The 17,981-nt window shown below is 35.8% G+C and overlaps 1 protein-coding gene across 9 annotated transcripts in view; it reads left to right on the top strand.

Moving 5' to 3' along the window:
* GPATCH8 (G-patch domain containing 8) overlaps nt 1-17,981 on the top strand; it is a 98,888-nt gene that overhangs the window by 19,532 nt on the left and 61,375 nt on the right. For 3 of the 9 annotated variants that reach the window (XM_067021906.1, XM_067021908.1, XM_059046465.2), the window contains exons 2-4: nt 6,329-6,403; nt 7,604-7,638; nt 14,865-14,937. Coding sequence is in view for 2 of the 9 variants with exons in the window: in XM_067021905.1 (XP_066878006.1) it covers nt 6,329-6,403; nt 14,865-14,937 (148 nt within the window). In the remaining 7 variants the exon portion in view is untranslated. Of the gene's footprint in view, nt 1-6,322; nt 6,404-7,603; nt 7,639-12,761; nt 12,780-14,864; nt 14,938-17,981 lie in introns of those variants that run through there. The other 6 variants (XM_067021905.1, XM_059046462.2, XM_067021907.1 and 3 more) reach the window with 3 other exon arrangements.

The raw sequence follows: 17,981 nt of genomic DNA, 5'->3' as shown, positions 1-17,981 counted from the left end.
ACTATAACATGATTTGTATGAGATCAAACAGCAAATTAGTAATAAAAATAGGACTTAGGGGCTTCCCTGGTGGTGCCATAGTTGAGAGTCCGCCTGCCGATGCAGGGGATACGGGTTTGTGCCCCGGTCCGGGAAGATCCCACATGCTGTGGAGCGGCTAGGCCCGCCCGTGAACCGTGGCTGCTGAGCCTGCACGTCCAGAGCCTGTGCTCCGCAACAGGAGAGGCCACAACAGTGAGAGGCCCGCGTACCGCAAATAAATAAATAAAAATAGGACTTAGAGTTGGTGATAACAGGTTTTAAAGAACTGAGGGGGAGATGTATTGATAATTTTTCTTGTATGAAAGGTACTTTTTTTGTTGGTGGGTGTTTCTTATTCTTTGTGACTTGTTGTCATGGTTCCCAGTATTTAAAAGGGTAAGTTTTTAAAAAAAAAAAATAAATTATTTTATTTATTTATTTTTGGCTGCATTGGGTCTTTGTTGCTGCGCATAGGCTTTCTCTATTTGCGGTGAGCGGGGGCTACTCTTCATCTTCGTTGCGGTGTGCAGGCTTCTCATTGCGGTGGCTTCGCTCGTTGCAGAGCACAGGCTCTAGGCGCACGGGCTTCAGTAGTTGTGGCACAAGGGCTCAGTAGTTGTGGCTTGTGGACTCTAGAGCGCAGGCTCAATAGTTGTGGCACACGGGCTTAGTTACTCCGCAGCAAGTGGGATCTTCCCGGGCCAGGGCTCGAACCCAAGTCCTCTGAGTTGGCAGGTGGATTCTCAACCACTGTGCCACCAGGGCAGCCCTAAAAGGGTAAGTTTTAAAACAGTAGAAACTGTAAACATTTTTCATACTTTTAAAATATTGCAGCTAATTTTGTGGTTTATTATGGCAAATCAAACAGATATTCATAAATGTTGAGAAGCGATCTCTCTCATTTCCCTAAGTTAGTTATGGTCATTTGTAGAATATTTCTTTTCAGGCTGTTTAAAGTCAAGTGCTATCACTAAAGTCAGCAGATACTTAAATTTAAAAAAAAACTAAACTTTAGATGTTTGTCAGATGTTTTTCTTCAGGTATACTTACCATTTCCTGTCACATTTGCTTAACACTGCTTAATTCTTGTCCACATAGTCTTACACGGTCTTTTTGATTTTTTTCCCCCTTCCATTTAATTTCAAATTAACATATTTCTATATAGTTTTAAAACTTTTGTGATGATTCCCTAATTGTTGCATTAATAAAATAGTATTAAACTCTTCTGTTGGACATTAGTTTCTACTTTTTAAAATATAAAAGAAGTGTTACAGTGAATATCATCTGCAATTTAAATTTGTAATAGCTGTGGAAAATGTGATATTCATCTCCCAGTGATCCCCCTCTTACCTTTTCCTTCTGGGAAAAAAGTCACAAAGTAACGCAGCATAATACATAACTATATTTATTTTTTAAACATTTTTAAAAATTATTTTTTATTGGAGTATAGTTGCTTTACAATGTTGTTAGTTTCTACTGTACAACAAAATGAATCACCTATATGTACACATATATCCCCTCTTTCTCAGATTTCCCTCCCATGTAGGTCACCACTGAGTAGAGTTCCCTGCTCTACACAGGAGGCTCTCATCAGTTGTCTACTTTATACATAGTATCAGTAGAGTATATACGTCAGTCCCAATCTCCCAATTCCTCCCACCACCCCCTTCCCCCTTGGTATCCATTAAGTTCGTTCTCTACGTCTGTGTTATAACTATATGTATTTTTGAATCAACACCATTTAAAATACATTTCTGGGGAAATATTTTAAAATCTATTTTAAAGTGGTATTGATTCAAAAATACATATAGCTTTCATTTTAAATATTCAGAGGTAAACACAAAATGATTGATTTCTATTAGAGTATTTAAGTATAAAATTCAAAAGAAAAAAAAACATATGCAGGTAAAAACGGGGCCTGCATCTTATCTCTTGACTCTTAAGACACCTTAGGTTTCTGAGTTAACCTCTAGAATCAGCCTCGTATGTATTCTAGTGCTGTCTGTGCATGTTTTTTACTTTGTTTTATTTAATTTTAAAAGCTATCATAGAGTAATATTGATTTTTATTTTAACACATGTATAGATGTAAGTAACTACCACTATAGTGTGTTTACAGAATAGGATTTAAGGATTTAAGCTTTTTTTTTTTTTTTTTTTTTTGCGGTACGCGGGCCTCCCACCTCTGTGGCCTCTCCAGTTGCGGAGCGCAGGCTCAGCGGCCATGGCTCACGGGCCCAGCCGCTCCGCGGCATGTGGGATCTTCCCGGACCAGGGCACGAATCCGCGTCCCCTGCATCGGCAGGCGGACCCTCAACCACTGCGCCACCAGGGAAGCCCAAGATTTAAGCTCTTTTAATGCTTAAAAAATATTTTTTTTAAGGTTGGAAATGTAGAAATAGTGGCTTTTCCCACTCCTTTTCAGTTTAAAAAAAAATTAAAGTATAATTAAGATATAGTGAAATTCACCCATTTTATTTATTTATTTATTAAAAATTGAAGAATACTTAATTTACAGTGTTGTTTCAGGTGTACAGCAAAGTGATTCAGTTATACATATATTCTTTTTCAGATTATTTTCCATTATAGGTGAAATTTACCCATTTTAAATGTGTATAGTTTGTGTTTTAACAAAATGCATCATAGGGGACTTCCCTGGTGGTCCAGTGGGTAAGACTTCACCTTCCAATGCAGGGGGCCCAGGTTCAATCCCAGGTTGGGGAACTATATCCCACATGCACGCCACAGCTAAGAGTTCATATGCCGCATCTAAGAAGTCCCGTGGGGCAACTAAGACCCGGCGCAGCCAAAATAAATAGGTAAATAGATAGATAAATAAATAAATATTTTTTTAAAATGTATCATAGTGTAGCCACCATCACAATCAGTCTACATACAGTCCCTGTCAACCACCACTCAGTTTTCTTTTCTCTAATTTTGCTTTTTCCACATGCTATATAAACAGAATGACACAACTTCTTCAGTATGGTTTCTTTCACTTAGCGTAATGTGTTTGAAATTCATACATGTTGTTGCTTATATGAGTAGTTTGTTCTTTCATATTGCTGAAAAATAGTCCATTGTACGGGTGAACCATAGTTTTTAAATCCATTTCCCGGTTGAGGGACATTTAAGTAGTTTCCAGACATTCACAGGCAGGTTTTGTGTGAACGTAGGTTTTTCCTTTCACTTGTGTAAATACCTAGGAACAGTATTGGTGGGTTATTTTTGGTAAGTGTATGTTTAAGTTTATATGAAACTGCCAAACTGTTTTCTAAAGTGGCTGTACCATTTTACATTCCCACCAGCAATCTATGAGTTTCTGTGCAATTTCATCAGCACTTGATATTGTTGGGTTTTTTTTTTAAGCTATTTTAACAAGTGCATAGTGGTATCACCTTGTGATTTTAGTTTGTATTCCCCTAATGATTAATGATGTTGAGTGCTTGCCATCTATATATATTCTTGGTGAAATGTCTGTTGAAATCTTTGCCTACTTTAAAACTGAGTTTTTTTATTATTGTGTTTTGAGAGTTCTTTATGTATTTTGGATACAGGTCTTTTGAGATTTGTGAATATTTTCTCCCAGTCCAGGTTTTCATTTTTTTCTTTTATAGATTGTGCTTTTGGGGTTGTATCTTAAGAAATCTTTGTCTTGCCCGAGGTCACCAAGATTTTCCCCTGTATATTTCTTCTAGAAATTTTATAATTTTAGGTTTTACATTTAGGTCTGTGATACATTTTGAGTTATATTTTTATTATGGTGTGCAGTATGGATTGAGGCTCTTTTTTTGCATATGAATACCTAGTTCTAGCACCATATATTGAAAATACTAATTTCTCTGTTTTTGAACCTTTGTCAAAGATCAGTTAATCATAAATACTGTAAATCAGCTGTACTTCAAAAAAACATAAATGTATGGATCTTTTTTCTGGACTCAAACTGTATTATTAATGCTTTTTTGTATTGTGTTAGATAGATGCAGAATGATTTGAAAACTTAGCTGTGTTTAGAATCTGGTATTTATGGACAGTAATTTGTAGGGAATTCTCTGGCGGTCCAATGCTTAAGACTTTGCGCTTTCACTGCTGCCCCAGGTTCAATCCCTGGTCGGGGAACTAAGATCCCACATCCTGTGTGGTTCGGCCACCGAAAAAAAGATTTTGCTAATGATTCATGATCTATTTGGAAAAACTCGAGTTATTTCTTGTGTACTAAGGATGAACTGGAATGGGTTTTCCCAGATGCCATTTTCTTTTTTGTAGAATTACTTGGTAGTTCACTAATAATATCTGTTTAAGTGTTTGTGCTTTTATTATATCATTTTTGATAGTGATAAATTTGGGAGCAGTTCTCTTTTGATTTGAAACATGGTTGTCCTAAGTTAAATACTCTAAAGATTTAATTATTTTAAAAATAGTACTCAATTATTGTTGGTAGTTTGAGATTACTCTTTTATAATTAGATCATATCAAGCTATAGAATGAAAGAATTATGAGATTTGGCTGGACATTGGTGTTCTATAATACTGTAAGGTTTGAGTTAATCTAATTATCTGGATATTTATTATTTAGGAATTTAGCTGTACTTTGCAATTAACACCTTTTAAGTAACTGTTAAACTTTAAATGTTGGAACAGAAGTTAAAATGCCAAGAGGCAGTTGTTATTTTAAAGAGATCGTTGGACAGAATATTGAAGATTAAGACAGACTTTCAAGATTGATAGCTGTTTTTTCACATTTCAGTATTTGTTGATGATTGCTTTTTCTCATTCTTGGAAGGGATACCTTCTCTTAAATCCTATTCCTTTTTTTTTTTTTTTTTTTTTTTTTTTTGCGCTTCGCGGGCTTCTCACTTGTTGTGGCCTCTCCCGCTATGGAGCACAGGCTCTGGACACGCAGGCTCAGCGGCTATGGCTCACGGGCCTAGCCACTCTGCGGCATGTGGGATCTTGACCGGGGCACAAACCCATGTCCCCTGCATCGGCAGGCGGACTCGCAACCACTGTGCCACCAGGGAAGCCCCCTATTCCATTTTTAAGATTAGCTTTTTGCCTTTGGAAACCCCACTCGTGTCCTATTACTCCTTTCTTTTTTTGGATAGACTCTACCACACAGTTTTATTATTTTTAATGTGGTAAAATACACATAACATAAAAATTTTCATTTTAATTATATTAAAGTGCACAGTTCAGTGGCATTAAGTACATTAACAATGTTGTATGACCATTATCACCACTGTCTAGTTGCAGAACTTTTTCTTTTCTACAAGACCACCATTCTTGTCCTTAGGGACTTGAAATTCTGGTGAGGGAAACAAGTAACCTAATGTTTATGATATGGTGTGGCAAACTATTTGTTAGAGCTTGCTATCATTAAGTTTTATTCTTTCAACTGAAATTTTACGTTGAAAAAGCAAAGTAATTTTTGGTTAGGTTAACATTCCAGTTGTCATTCCACTCCACACCTGAATTAAATTTAGGCTAGACTAAAGTCTTTAGTCTTTTGACTTAGGTCAGTTCAGAACTCACAAATCCTCATGCCCTCTACTTTGTAACACGAAGGAAATCAGGAAGTTGATACTCTGATTTAAAGCCATATTATGGGCTCTTCCTTTCTCATGGAGCAGAGAAAACCAGTATTAGAGAAAATTTCCAAGTTGTCTGCACCTATCCTCAATTGAGCTGTTTTGACTTATTCTAGTTGCAGTGACAGCTTGCTTGATTGTGGTCAAATATGGCATTATACAGGCATGCTTATCTCTTTTGCCAGATCATTAGAGGAATGGCTGTATTTGGGATACTGTGTCAAGGGATTGTGTTTCTGAATTCCTTGAAACTTTGGAGTTAGAACTTGATGATTTAAAGTTGAATGTTTTAGCAGTTTTAGTTAAAAGCAGTGTTGTCAACATTGAACAGTATTGTAATACAGATTTTATTTGCATTCTACTGTTAGGGTTTATTTTTTGTAGCGCAAGATTGATTAGGCAAAGTAAAACACAGTACAGCCCTTTGTTTTTAAGATTCTGCAGTCTTCCTAATATAGTCAGTCTACAAAAGAGTTGATAGCCCAAATGTTTGATAATGTTTTAGTTAGCAGTTTCAATGTTCGTCATAGGAAGACGAGTTCACATTACTAGATCTAGACTTCTGATCATTTTTATAAATTTAAGAAAGTCTGAATTTGTGGCATAGTTTGTTTACGGAAAAAGAATGAAAAGTTAAAATAACCCCTAGTTTGATTAGTTTTACTAATAATTTTGGCATTTATTGCTTTCGGAAAAAATAACTGTAGTCTTGTTTTTTCAGGGTAATCACTTTGATCAGTATGAAGAAGGACATTTGGAAATTGAACAAGCATCACTTGACAAGCCTATAGAATCGGTAAGATCAGTGCTTAATTTTGGGTCACAGATAGGTAGTGTTCGTGTGACACTTGATGTGAATGAAGTTAAACTTATTAATAACTTATAGTACAGTTTAGAGGTCTTGCATGCCCTACAGTAATCAAGTAGAGTTTGGGTTGTAATCTAATATTTAATATATTGGGAAATCAGTGAAAAATCTAGAAACAATTTAGAATTTCAATGGAAAAATATCATTTTTGGCCCATACTGATATCCTGTTAAAGATAGCAAGTTGAAGTTTAGTGTTTTTGTAAATTGAATAAAGGAGTAAAATGTATTTTGATCCTTTAAAAAAGCTTCACCTTTCCTGGGCAACACAATCATGTGTGAAATGTTCCATTAGGAATAGTTAAGGACTAATATGTTTTATTTACCAGACTCTTGTGAAACATGGTAATTTTGGTTTCTGTGGCTTGAGATGTCTGGTTTTGGTCAAAAGTTGATTATATCTTTTCACACCACTTAATTTTAAATATTGATGCAAGCAACAGAACAAGGAGATTTATTTTCCTGTCTCTTAATTTTTTTATTATTTTTATTTATTTTTTGTGGTACCCGGGCCTCTCACTGCTGTGGCCCCTCCCGCTGCGGAGCACAGGCTCTGGACGCGCAGGCCCAGTGGCCATGACTCACGGGCCCAGCCGCTCCGCGGCGGGATCCTCCCAGACCAGGGCATGAACCTGCGTCCCCTGCATCGGCAGGCAGACTCTCAACCACTGCGCCACCAGGGAAGCCCTGACTCTTAATTTTTGAACATTATTTTTATTTTGAAAAGCCCTTTATTTTCAGATTACACAGCCCATTGTTAAAATGTCTAAACTTGTCAGTATTGTCAGTATTTAATATTTGTGCTTAAGTGTATGTATTTAATAAGGGTTTCAGGAAGTTATTGGTTAACTTGAATGAAAAATCATCAAAGAGAGAATCTCTAATAGCAGTCAAGACATCCCCCTTCTCCCTTTAAGAAACACTAGCTTCTCCTCCTCCCTTAGGAAAATAAGGCAATTTAGAGAGCAGATATTTTAACTTCAGCTTTTATTTTCATAACTGTACCATAGTAAAGGATCAACATATATTTATGTTCCTAATTAGGTTGGTGTTGTGTGTGTTTGTGTGTGTGTTTAGATGTTTACAGAAATTTACACAACTTGGGGTGTTCGACATTTTTCTTCCACAGCAGTTGGCCCATATTAGCTAAGCAGCCATGATCTGGTTTGTATTGCACGGTCTGCCTTTTTTTAATTTCTTCTCTAGGGTTTCTTTCTCCCCCACCTCCCCTTCTTATTTCTGTTCTTCTGGTCCAGTGAACACTGCATATAGTACCTCTGTCTTAATGTGCTGGCATGATGCTAGACTTAGGCATGGCAGTAATTGATGACGCATGTGATAATGCTGCAGAGGGAGAATTCACACCTGATGTGTTGAAAGCCCAGTCTTGTTTTGACTTAAGGATAAAATGCCAAGCCCACTTTGCTAAGTTAAAAATCACTGAAGTTGTTGCCTTGTTCTATATCATCTTGGGAATTATCACAAGGTAGAGTTTTACAATAAAATCTGTAGGCTAGCTAGGTCAATACCTTGTACTTGAAAAATAATTTAATTTTTCCATTTTATTTAAATGTTTCTTTGGGTCAAAGTTTAAGAATAGATAGCTGTCAGAAGAAAGGCCCAAGTACCATATTCTACAAGGTACATGGTTGGTTAATATTATACAAGCTATAATTCTGTGGGTACTCTGACTCAACAGTAGCAGGAAATTTAGCTAGACTAAGTTTGCAGCCTAGTAGTCATTATTATTATACTCTAGAAAGTTTTTTGTTTGTTGGTTGGTTGGTTTGTTTTACGGTACGCGGGCCTCTCACTGTCGTGGCCTCTCCCACTGTGGAGCACAGGCTCTGGACGCACAGGCTCAGCGGCCATGGCTCACGGGCCTAGCCGCTCTGCGGCATGTGGGATCTTCCCGGACCGGGGCATGAACCTGTGTCCCCTGCATCGGCAGGCGGACTCTCAACCACTGCGCCACCAGGGAAACCCCAGAAAGTTTTTTTTAAAGCAGTAAGTTAAATGATATTTAACATTTTTAAAGCCTTCTTTTAGGGCTGCATAAGATTTTTGGACAAGTCATTCCTTTGGCATGTGGGACTAGTGCTCTTTTTCCTCTCACACTGTCCAGGAATTTTTCCAGCACGTGTCATAGGGAGAACACTATCAGAATTCAGTCTGACTGAGTAATCTCAACAAGTAGGAGTGGAATTGATATATGCCTTATTTATTAAATGGTTATTATCTTCTCCACTAAAAATAGCAAATGGTATATAGTACTCAGACTGGATTTTTTTATGAATAATTATATGTTCAGAGATGTATATTAATAAATTATACTTACAATGAAAATTTACTCCCAAAACACATTAAAATATGCTTTATTTGTGATGTGGTAGTTTAGGTAGTAGGGGGGAGGAGCTTCATAGCCGACATGGTGTTAGATAGAAGTGGGACAAAAAGAGAGGGATTTTATTTCTGTTACCAAATCATTTGGGGATAAATTTAAAGTTTTAAAAGAAAGTCCTAAAATGATTGGCATCAAAATAGATAGTGAAGTAACCCCCAAGTGCCCTGTCACCTTAGGAATGCTCACCAAATAAGTGTATATTAGTTATATGTCTGGCTGGCTGGCTATCTTTTTGAGCTGTCTTGTTCTTAGGGGGAAAAGGAGTTGTTTCTAACACACAGAAAGAGTCTCTGCTGAATTACAATCTTTCTCTGCAGCAATATCTATTGAGAGGTGCTGACTGTTTTGCTACAGCATGCAACTCAAAAGTGGCTGGAAATATGCAGCTTTGGGAGTCTACAGATCATTGCAGGAGCTAAAGGTCTAGTCATTTTTTTTTCTAACAAAGGTAATCTGCAGCAGCTGGTAACCGAGGAAGTCTCTGCACAGGTTTGTGCCAAGAATATGCCCTTGTGAAGGGTTATTGTGAGTATAGGATTAAGGTCCTTTTGTTTTGTAATAGGGTAAATTTGTTGCGAACCGGCAAGATGGGAAATGAGATACAAAGATGTGATAAATGCATTATGCTTTTGGTAAACTTCTGAAGTTTAGCTTTGTTCCTGAGATGATACAGGTGTTTCAGTTTCAATCAGGAAATGTTTAAAACACATCAAAATCCAGCATTTGTAAAGTATTTCATAATCTTTGTTACAAAGTTTTATTTTCCCTTCTTTACTTCAGCCAACCAGATATCTTTCAGTGAAATTTCTATTCAAGAATAAAAAAATAAAACGCTGTTCTAAGAAAATTTTTAAAGAATTGCCAGACAACTTGATTATCTGAATTAAAGGAAGTAGAAAGTATTGATATTTTACCCTCATTACAAAAAACTTTTAGAACTTATATTTTAAGTTATTGCTTTATGAGATTTTTAGGTCCCAGCTATAATTATGACCTCTATATACTTAAAGGTAAAATATTTAGAAAACAAATAAAACTTAATCTAAAACCATAGCCCAGTCTAGGATTCCACCATAGATCCAAGAATTGGTTGATGTGATTTAGGATATATGGTCCTTTATGATCTTTATAATAGAAAGAAGATGAGAAATCAGATGGGAGAGTGATTATAAGCTATACAAAAGTTAAAATGCCTGCACCATAGACTTAAAATATGTTGTCATTGTTTCAGCTGGAAGTAAAACTACCCATCAGCCATTAGTTGGTCTTTGTTCTACCTGACTGATTAAAATTCTGTCTGTATAGTTGTCAGGTTGACTGAGCAGGTTTTAAAAATTAATGTTAAGTTTTCAAATTCCAGTTGCTGATGTTTCCTTTGCATATCTAGGAATTTAGAAGTATATGTATAAGTGGGTTTTGTCATGTTGCATATCTGTTTAGATCTGTGGACTCCACTAGTTCCAAACTGTAACTCTGTAAGACTGCTGATTTGACATTTAGCAGTGACCATATGTGGACTGCACTATAAATAATGTGCTTCTTGGAGCTGAATGGTGTAGCATTACTATATGGCTTTTCTCTCTAGTCTTCATTGTGTCATCTGTAGTGAGCTATAGATTTTTTTGTTTTGGGAATTTTTACAACTTGTTGTTTGCATGGGTTCACCTAGTAGCACTTGGTTTTGCTTAGAGTCTTTAATACACAATCAGCAAAGCTTACAATCCACTCAAGAGACTTGCCATTTTTGTCACTGTTGAAAATGAGCTAAATGGTATAAATTGAATGTGGCTGTCAACTAAAAGAAAATTCAGTGTGGAATTAGTATTCATCTAGTCACTGACATAATTGTATAGTTTTCTCTTGAGACATGATATTCTATTGCCTGCTATTAAAAACGTGGAATCAGCCCCACACGGTGAAGTAAATTTTAATCTGTATTTTGGCAGGCTCCCATTACACAGATTGGTGGTGCTGTTGCCAAAATAATCATTGTTACTCTGGTGGTGTACAGCTTCGTGGAGCAAAGTTCCTGGGAAAGTTTTCTACTTGATATTTAATTAATAAAAATGTCGAGGAATGGATGAAACAATAATGAGTTGGTTTTTTGTTTTTGTTTTTTGGCTGGTACTGTGTTTTCAGCATGTTGGTAGTTGTTTATAATACACATTTCTTGCTATCAGTGATGTTCCCATTTAAAAATTACATTCTTTCTCACACATATAATACAGAGGAACAAAGGGTTAAAATATGGCACTTTAATTTACATTTAAGTTTAGAAATACAAAAAAATGTAAAGGCCAATTTAGGTAATCTAGGTGAAAAAAGTTTGAGTTTTTAGGTCAGCTTCATAGTTTAACCAAAATTAAGAAAAACTTCATGCCTAACCAAAGAAAATGCCTCACTGCCACCATTTTTGGAGTCTCAAGCACAGAGACTAATAAATAGGTTGTGGGAGGAATTCTCTGGCGGTCCAGTGATTAGGACTCTGCACTTTCACTGCCGAGGGCCTGGATTCAGTCCCTGGTTGGGGAACTAAGATCCCACAGGCCGCGCCACACGGGCCTGAAACAAAAAAACAAATAGGTTGCGGGAACTCTATGAATCATGTGGAAAACCAGTTTTTTGCCTACTTCCCTTGGGCAAAGTTCAGTTGCTTTATTAATTGTATATTTCCCTGCATTTCTTCCATGTGCATTTAAATTATAAACAGCCTGTCACTGTACATGCCCCTTTGTTAGTCACAAACCAGGCTGTGTTAAAAAAGAAAATCTATTATTTATTTTTGCTTCTATGAGATTATAACTAAATCGCAAATTATATATTTTATTTAAAAATAAAAAACTGAAAGTTTTTTAGTCACTATTATAGTGACCAAAATAGTAAATTGTTACTATTTCAGAAGTTAAATAGTACTCATTGCCCATGTTATGTCTAGATTACCTGTTTGGGCTACAAATTGTTTACTGCAGCTTACTGTCATAAATAACATTCACGGGAATAATTGGCAACCTAACCAGACAGAGTAGATTAATGATTTTTACAGGCTGCCCATTGAATCCCTTGCTCTTTCACAGTGAAAGTTCAGTGAACATTTTGATCACTTCAGATTAGACAAGTCTGCTTTGTTCTACTTTGTTATAAGGTATTTGGGTGTGCCTTTCTTGTGTTACCCATCATCCTTAAGCCTGTTGGAGTTTTGACTAGTGTTTATAAAACTTTTTTCTTTTTTTTGTAAGAAAAGGGATCATAATGAATACTAGTCATTTCTCCAGAGTCACAGAACTGCCCTTTTTCCTCCAAAAGCAGATAGGCTGAAATGATAGGAAAGGTTTAGATTTTCTGTATTAGTCATTCACTTAATCAGGAGGTTGGTGAGGGGAAGACTTTCTGGGAGATACACCTATTATTTTTGTTGCGTTTGTTATAACTGCAAGGACACAGAGTGGCATGTTAATAATTTTAATATAACCCCTGACAGTTCATTCCCTGTGCATACAGCAGAAGTAGATTTAATTAAAGAACAGTTTTCACCTGAAGGTTTAGAAGAGAAATGCCACTGCCGTTTTGTATCAATAGTTTTTTTTGAGAAGGTGACAGCCATCTTGAGTGGTTTTGTAAAAGTGGTGCTAATGTGTATAACCCTAAATTTTTCTTTTTCCTCCTCCCTTTAACATTTGCTTTTCCTTTCACTGTTGTCAGTCACAACACGCTGCTCTTGAATCTCTCAGCTGGTCTTGACTCGTGAATTTACTTATGCTTTCACTCTTCTTTAATAAATACATTAATTGCAAGCAGTGAATTGAAAACAAGACAAAAAAAAAAAAGACCGTTAGTGATTGGACAGTTTCTTACTTTGTGTTACATTTAACTGTTCTTTTGACAGCCCAGTTTTTAAAGCCAGGTTCGTATGGAAATGCTTTCACTCCACTTGCACTGCTTTTGGAAATAGCATACTGCTTCATCTGTCTGTTTATTTTAGTGCATTCATAATATAACACAGTCAGCATAATGTCTCATCTCCACTTAGCCAAAAGATTGAGTTTTCTTAAATTAAAAAAAGGGACAACAATTTTTGTCAGCATGGTTTAATACCGTAAATCTGTGCCAAGTATAGTTACAAAATTAGTCTGTTAAAAAATTAAACAATACTTAAATCAGCTACATAATCTTAGAGTCATTCTGCTATCCTTGTCCTTCCCATAGTTAATTCAGTTGTAGGAGTTACGATGATGTAAAACAATGATTTTATGTACAGGTAAGTTTATTTCCACAGTATTATAAAGGCCTCTTTATCTTCCTTTTCTGCTAACATTACTTGTATTAAGACTTAGAAAAAATTTTTTAACAATAAAGTTATTTATAAATAGTTAGGCATTCTGTACTGGGATTACACATAGCCGTAGCATTTTCTCATTCTCTCAGTTGCTAGCAAAAAATAATCTCTAGTGACCTTTTGTGCACAGTAATGATTTTGTATATATACGTTTAAAACAATTGCATTTTTTGTTTTAGAGACTGACTTCTCATTATCATTTGCCATATTTTTGTTTTTTTTTTAAAGTATCCTGATCTTTGTTCCTCTGATCAGTGAAATTCGGCCCAGTTTTCCAGTTGGCATCCTGTAATAGACTCATAGAAGGAAGTTGACTGTTTTTTTAATATTTAAACAGAGCATTGGAGAGCCTTACTCTTCCTTTTGTAACTTACTGTCAGAAAATAGAATAGTGAAATAATTTTTTTCTTTCCTTTGTAACTCCGAAGAGCATTTTACTGTTGAATATGGAGCTGGAAGATAAAAAGCAATTTAATATGAGATTTGATTCTAATTCAGAGACTAATTGGTTTAGTTGACTTCATAATTTGATTTCAGGAAATATGAGATTATTTTCAAATGGTGACACCCAATTAATATTATAAATTACATTTTAATGCATACAGAACACTTTGTGTTTAAAATTTTTTAATGTTTTCTTTTGGATGAGTAACATCATTTTATCTGATACAGTTAATGATTATTTTAGCTTTGTACTTCTCAGTATTTGTAAAAAGCAAAGAATTGGACAAAGGTCTGCAGAGTTTTCTAAGATCTTGAACCCTTACACAAAAGCTGACATTTAATTGTTGTTTCTGGTGTCTTTTCATGTGGTTTACATTGAAAGATCTTTTCCACTGTGCTCCTAGGAAGATGAGACATTATGTATATTGGTTTTTTTCCCCTATATGCACTAATGGTTCTTTATTGTTAACTTACTGCTAGGCCTGTTTCATTCTAACATTTTAGTATTTTTGTTAGATTACATGTTGAAATGCATCACTCAGTCTGTGCTTGAGCTCATTTTATTTTTCTGTTTAATCAATTTAATTTCTTATTTTACTAACCTCACTTTTTTCAGTTTAATATTGGCTGCATGCTAGTTAAATATTTATATTTTTATATATATATTAAAAAAACCAATCAAGTGTAGCCTGGATTTTGCTCTGATTGTGTTTTCATTTCTAGTGGTGGGGCAGTCTTACACTTACAACTTACTTTGTATCATGAAAGCCTGACACATAAGCAGAATAACTAAACACAATGTAGATTTTCTTTAAAAAACTTATAAAGTGGTGCTGTCTAGGTGGTGGATATGATTGTATAAATACCTTGATTTTATGCTTTTTAATGTTAGTTTTAAACTTCATAAGTGTATTCTTCCCCTTTTCCCCTTCCCTTTTTTCTCCTTTTAAAAGTGTTATGTACAGAAGTTGCCCAGCACACCATCAGAAAGGACCCTTACCTTGTATGTTCTCCCCATATAAAATACTAGCCAGTATTTCTTTTTACATTAATGCCCCCTTTATTGGGCACATTTACCCTATTATTAGCACCTTTTTGCATGCATATATGTAGAATTATCTCTTGTTCATCACCTGTTTAAATATCACTAGGAAGGGAAGAATATATTATTGGAATATTTTTGGTTTGTCTCTCTGTTCTGTCTGTCAGGATAATATTGGACATCGCTTACTCCAGAAACATGGGTGGAAGCTGGGCCAGGGATTGGGAAAATCTCTTCAGGGTAAGTTTTTTAAATATACCAAAAAAAAAAAAAAAAAAAAAAAAGAGAGAGAAAGAGAAAGAAAATGTTTCTGATGGCAGATCCTATGCCTGAGTATATTTGTTGTCTTTCTTTAAAAAGTGTTTGGGTTTTCCCACTTGCCTTTTATTCCCTAGAATAGTCTATTTTTCCTATGACTATATTTTAAATCACTATTAAGCTAATAATTTGCAAGAGTAAGCTGCTGTGTCACAAATACTTTCAGATCAGACGTACTGTGTGTGGCTCAACCTGTCTTAAGTTTCTTTTGGTGGAGGAGATGGGTGGGTGGAGGTGATGGGTGGGTGGAGGTGATGGGTGGGTGAAGTAAATGAAGTACATAGTATTGGACTGTGCTTTCTTTGTATTATTTAGTGATGTTGTATTGTGGCTTCAGTATTATAAAGAAAACCATTCAACAGCAGAGTTTAATTTTTGCCCTCCCAAATTCTCCCTGAAGCTGGTGATTGCCCTGGTTCTTTTTCTGTAATCAGAATCCATGTAGTAGTAGAGAGAAAAATTAACCTATATGAAACATAAGATGGAAGCAGAGGCTTCTTAGGGTTCTCTGAGAGGCCATTTCTCAAGTTCAGATCAGTCTCTGGGAAATGTATGGCTTAAAGTTTCCATTGCGTTTATTTTTTCTTCTAACTATACTAATCATTTGGATAACAAAATACTAACATTTCTGCTTCTGAGTTCTTGCTAGTTGGAAACCAACCAACCAACTCCATTCACTTTTTAGCTCTCTCATATTCAAGGGCTACTGTTTGTTCTTTGCAGATGTGAACACTACCTCAGAAATGATGGAAATCATTGCACTTCTACTTGGAGGGTCTTGTATAAAGGGATCTTTGGGGAGAGGGGCGCTGCTGTTGACTAATTCTTTGAATTTGGGAAATGACTTCCACAATTTGAATGGGAAGTCCGATCAGTTCAAATGTATATATTAAGGGGCACAAGAGGACAGGGCATAAAGCAGGATGTTTCAGTCTTTAAAACCTTTGCTTTTTATATTTTACATCCACAAATTCTATTCAATGGTAACACAAAGGAAATGCTTAAAAATATATTTCAAATTAATGTTTATTACTAAGCATTCACCTATTCTTTTGGGCAGGTAGCAAGATTTGATCACCATTAAACTTGTTTTCCAGTGGTGCAAGAACTTATTGCACATGATATAAAGAATACTCTACAGTTGAGAACAATTAGTATGACAGAGACCATAGATTTTGGAAGAGTCCAGAAGAGAGAAAGGGTAATCAGAACTAAAGTAGAAATGACTTCTTGATAGGATTAGTCCCAGTGGTTTGCATAGTTAAGTGTTGGGTTGAATTGAATGGAGGCGATAGTTCAGAATAAGGTCTGAAGATTGGATTTGATCTTTTCCTTCTATTTGAAACCTTTCTTCCTATTCAGAGATTTCCCAGGAGCATTGCTGATTGTTACTCTCTTTGTTCAGGCATACAAGGGAGTAGAACTGGGGAGCATTTCATAGGGGCTAGCAAATCTGTTTGAATCCTGGAATTTTTCATTGTAAGCATCAGAGACTTTAAAGTACAACTAGAACCTGCAGAGGGAAAGAGAGTGAGAGACATACAGACAGTGAGTTTAAGAAAGGTGAGGTAAATGGATACTCACCTATTTTTGGGTGATTATTATTATTGCTTCATTTATTTTTATTTTTATTTATTTATTTATTTATTTTGCGGTATGCAGGCCTCTCACTGTTGTGGCCTCTCCTGTTGCGGAGCACAGGCTCCGGACACGCAGGCTCAGTGGCCATGGCTCACGGGCCCAGCCGCTCCGCGGCATGTGGGATCCTGCCGGACCGGGGCACGAACCCGTGTCCCCTGCATTGGCAGGCGGACTCTCAACCACTGCGCCACCAGGGAAGCCCCTATTATTGCATCATTTTAAGAACACTCTTGAATTTGGTTTTCTTTAAACTTTGAGCTCCTTGAAAAGAGAAATTAGGTTTTATCCATATTTCACCTTCATCTCTATGGTGATAGGCATGTAATAAGCACTCAATAACTCATAAATCCATTATTTATTTAAAATAACAGGGAAATTTGAAGCCCATCTTTTTTTTCTTTTTAATTGTGGCAAAACCCACATATCATAAAATTGCCATCTTAACCATTTTTAAGTGTACAGTTCAGTAGTGTTTACTAAATTCACATTGTTGTGCAAAAGCCCATCTGCCTTGAATGGCTAGTACAGTCTTTACCCTTCAAAAAGAATGGGACCTTATTCTATTGCCAATATTAAGGGGTGACTTTAATTGTCTTGTAAATGGCTCTTTTATTTTTTAGTGTCACATTCAACGTTGTGCAGGCATTGTGCTGGTTTCTCTTACATAGCTCTTTCTGTAATACCCACATGATTTGACCTAGAATATAGTTAATATTTATGGTATATTGAGGTAATTCATGACTGATTTTTTTCATTGTACCAAACCTTTTCTATAAATAACCACTGAAGAAAGCCCTGTTGCTCCACTGAAAATCATGCCTCCTTACTATTGTATAGACCAGTAACTGCAAATAATTTCTAGGCTCATGGCTTTGTAAGTTCTTTGCATTTACTCGTTTATTGTCAACCTTTAGTTCCTTTTATTTGATTTTAAGGCTCTAACATTTTTAACATGCAACCATCCACTAAATTTAAACCTGATCTTTTTAGGATTTTTTTGTTAACGTTTAAAAATTATTTCAACCCATGCAAGACTTTCACAAAGGGTGCCAGTCCCTGGGGCTACAGTGTATATAACTTGTCACTGGATAGGTTGGAGAATAGGGCATGCTAACTCTGAAGCAGAATTATCTGTGGTATGATAGAAAATTAAACTTTGTAAAGTGGGTTTAATTTTGTACTTGAATTTTCCTTATTATTCACCTTTTGTTCTCCCCTAGTATTTATTAAAATATTTCAAAAGTTAAAAAAAATAGGAACTTTTGTGTGTGGCTGGTAAGTGATTATTAGTGTTAAAAAAATAAAAGACCTGTAGAAAAGATATG

The sequence above is a fragment of the Kogia breviceps genome, chromosome 19 (assembly GCF_026419965.1).
Source record: "Kogia breviceps isolate mKogBre1 chromosome 19, mKogBre1 haplotype 1, whole genome shotgun sequence".
Classification (NCBI taxonomy): Eukaryota; Metazoa; Chordata; class Mammalia; order Artiodactyla; family Physeteridae; genus Kogia; species Kogia breviceps.
This window is presented reverse-complemented; position numbering and strand designations above follow the sequence as displayed.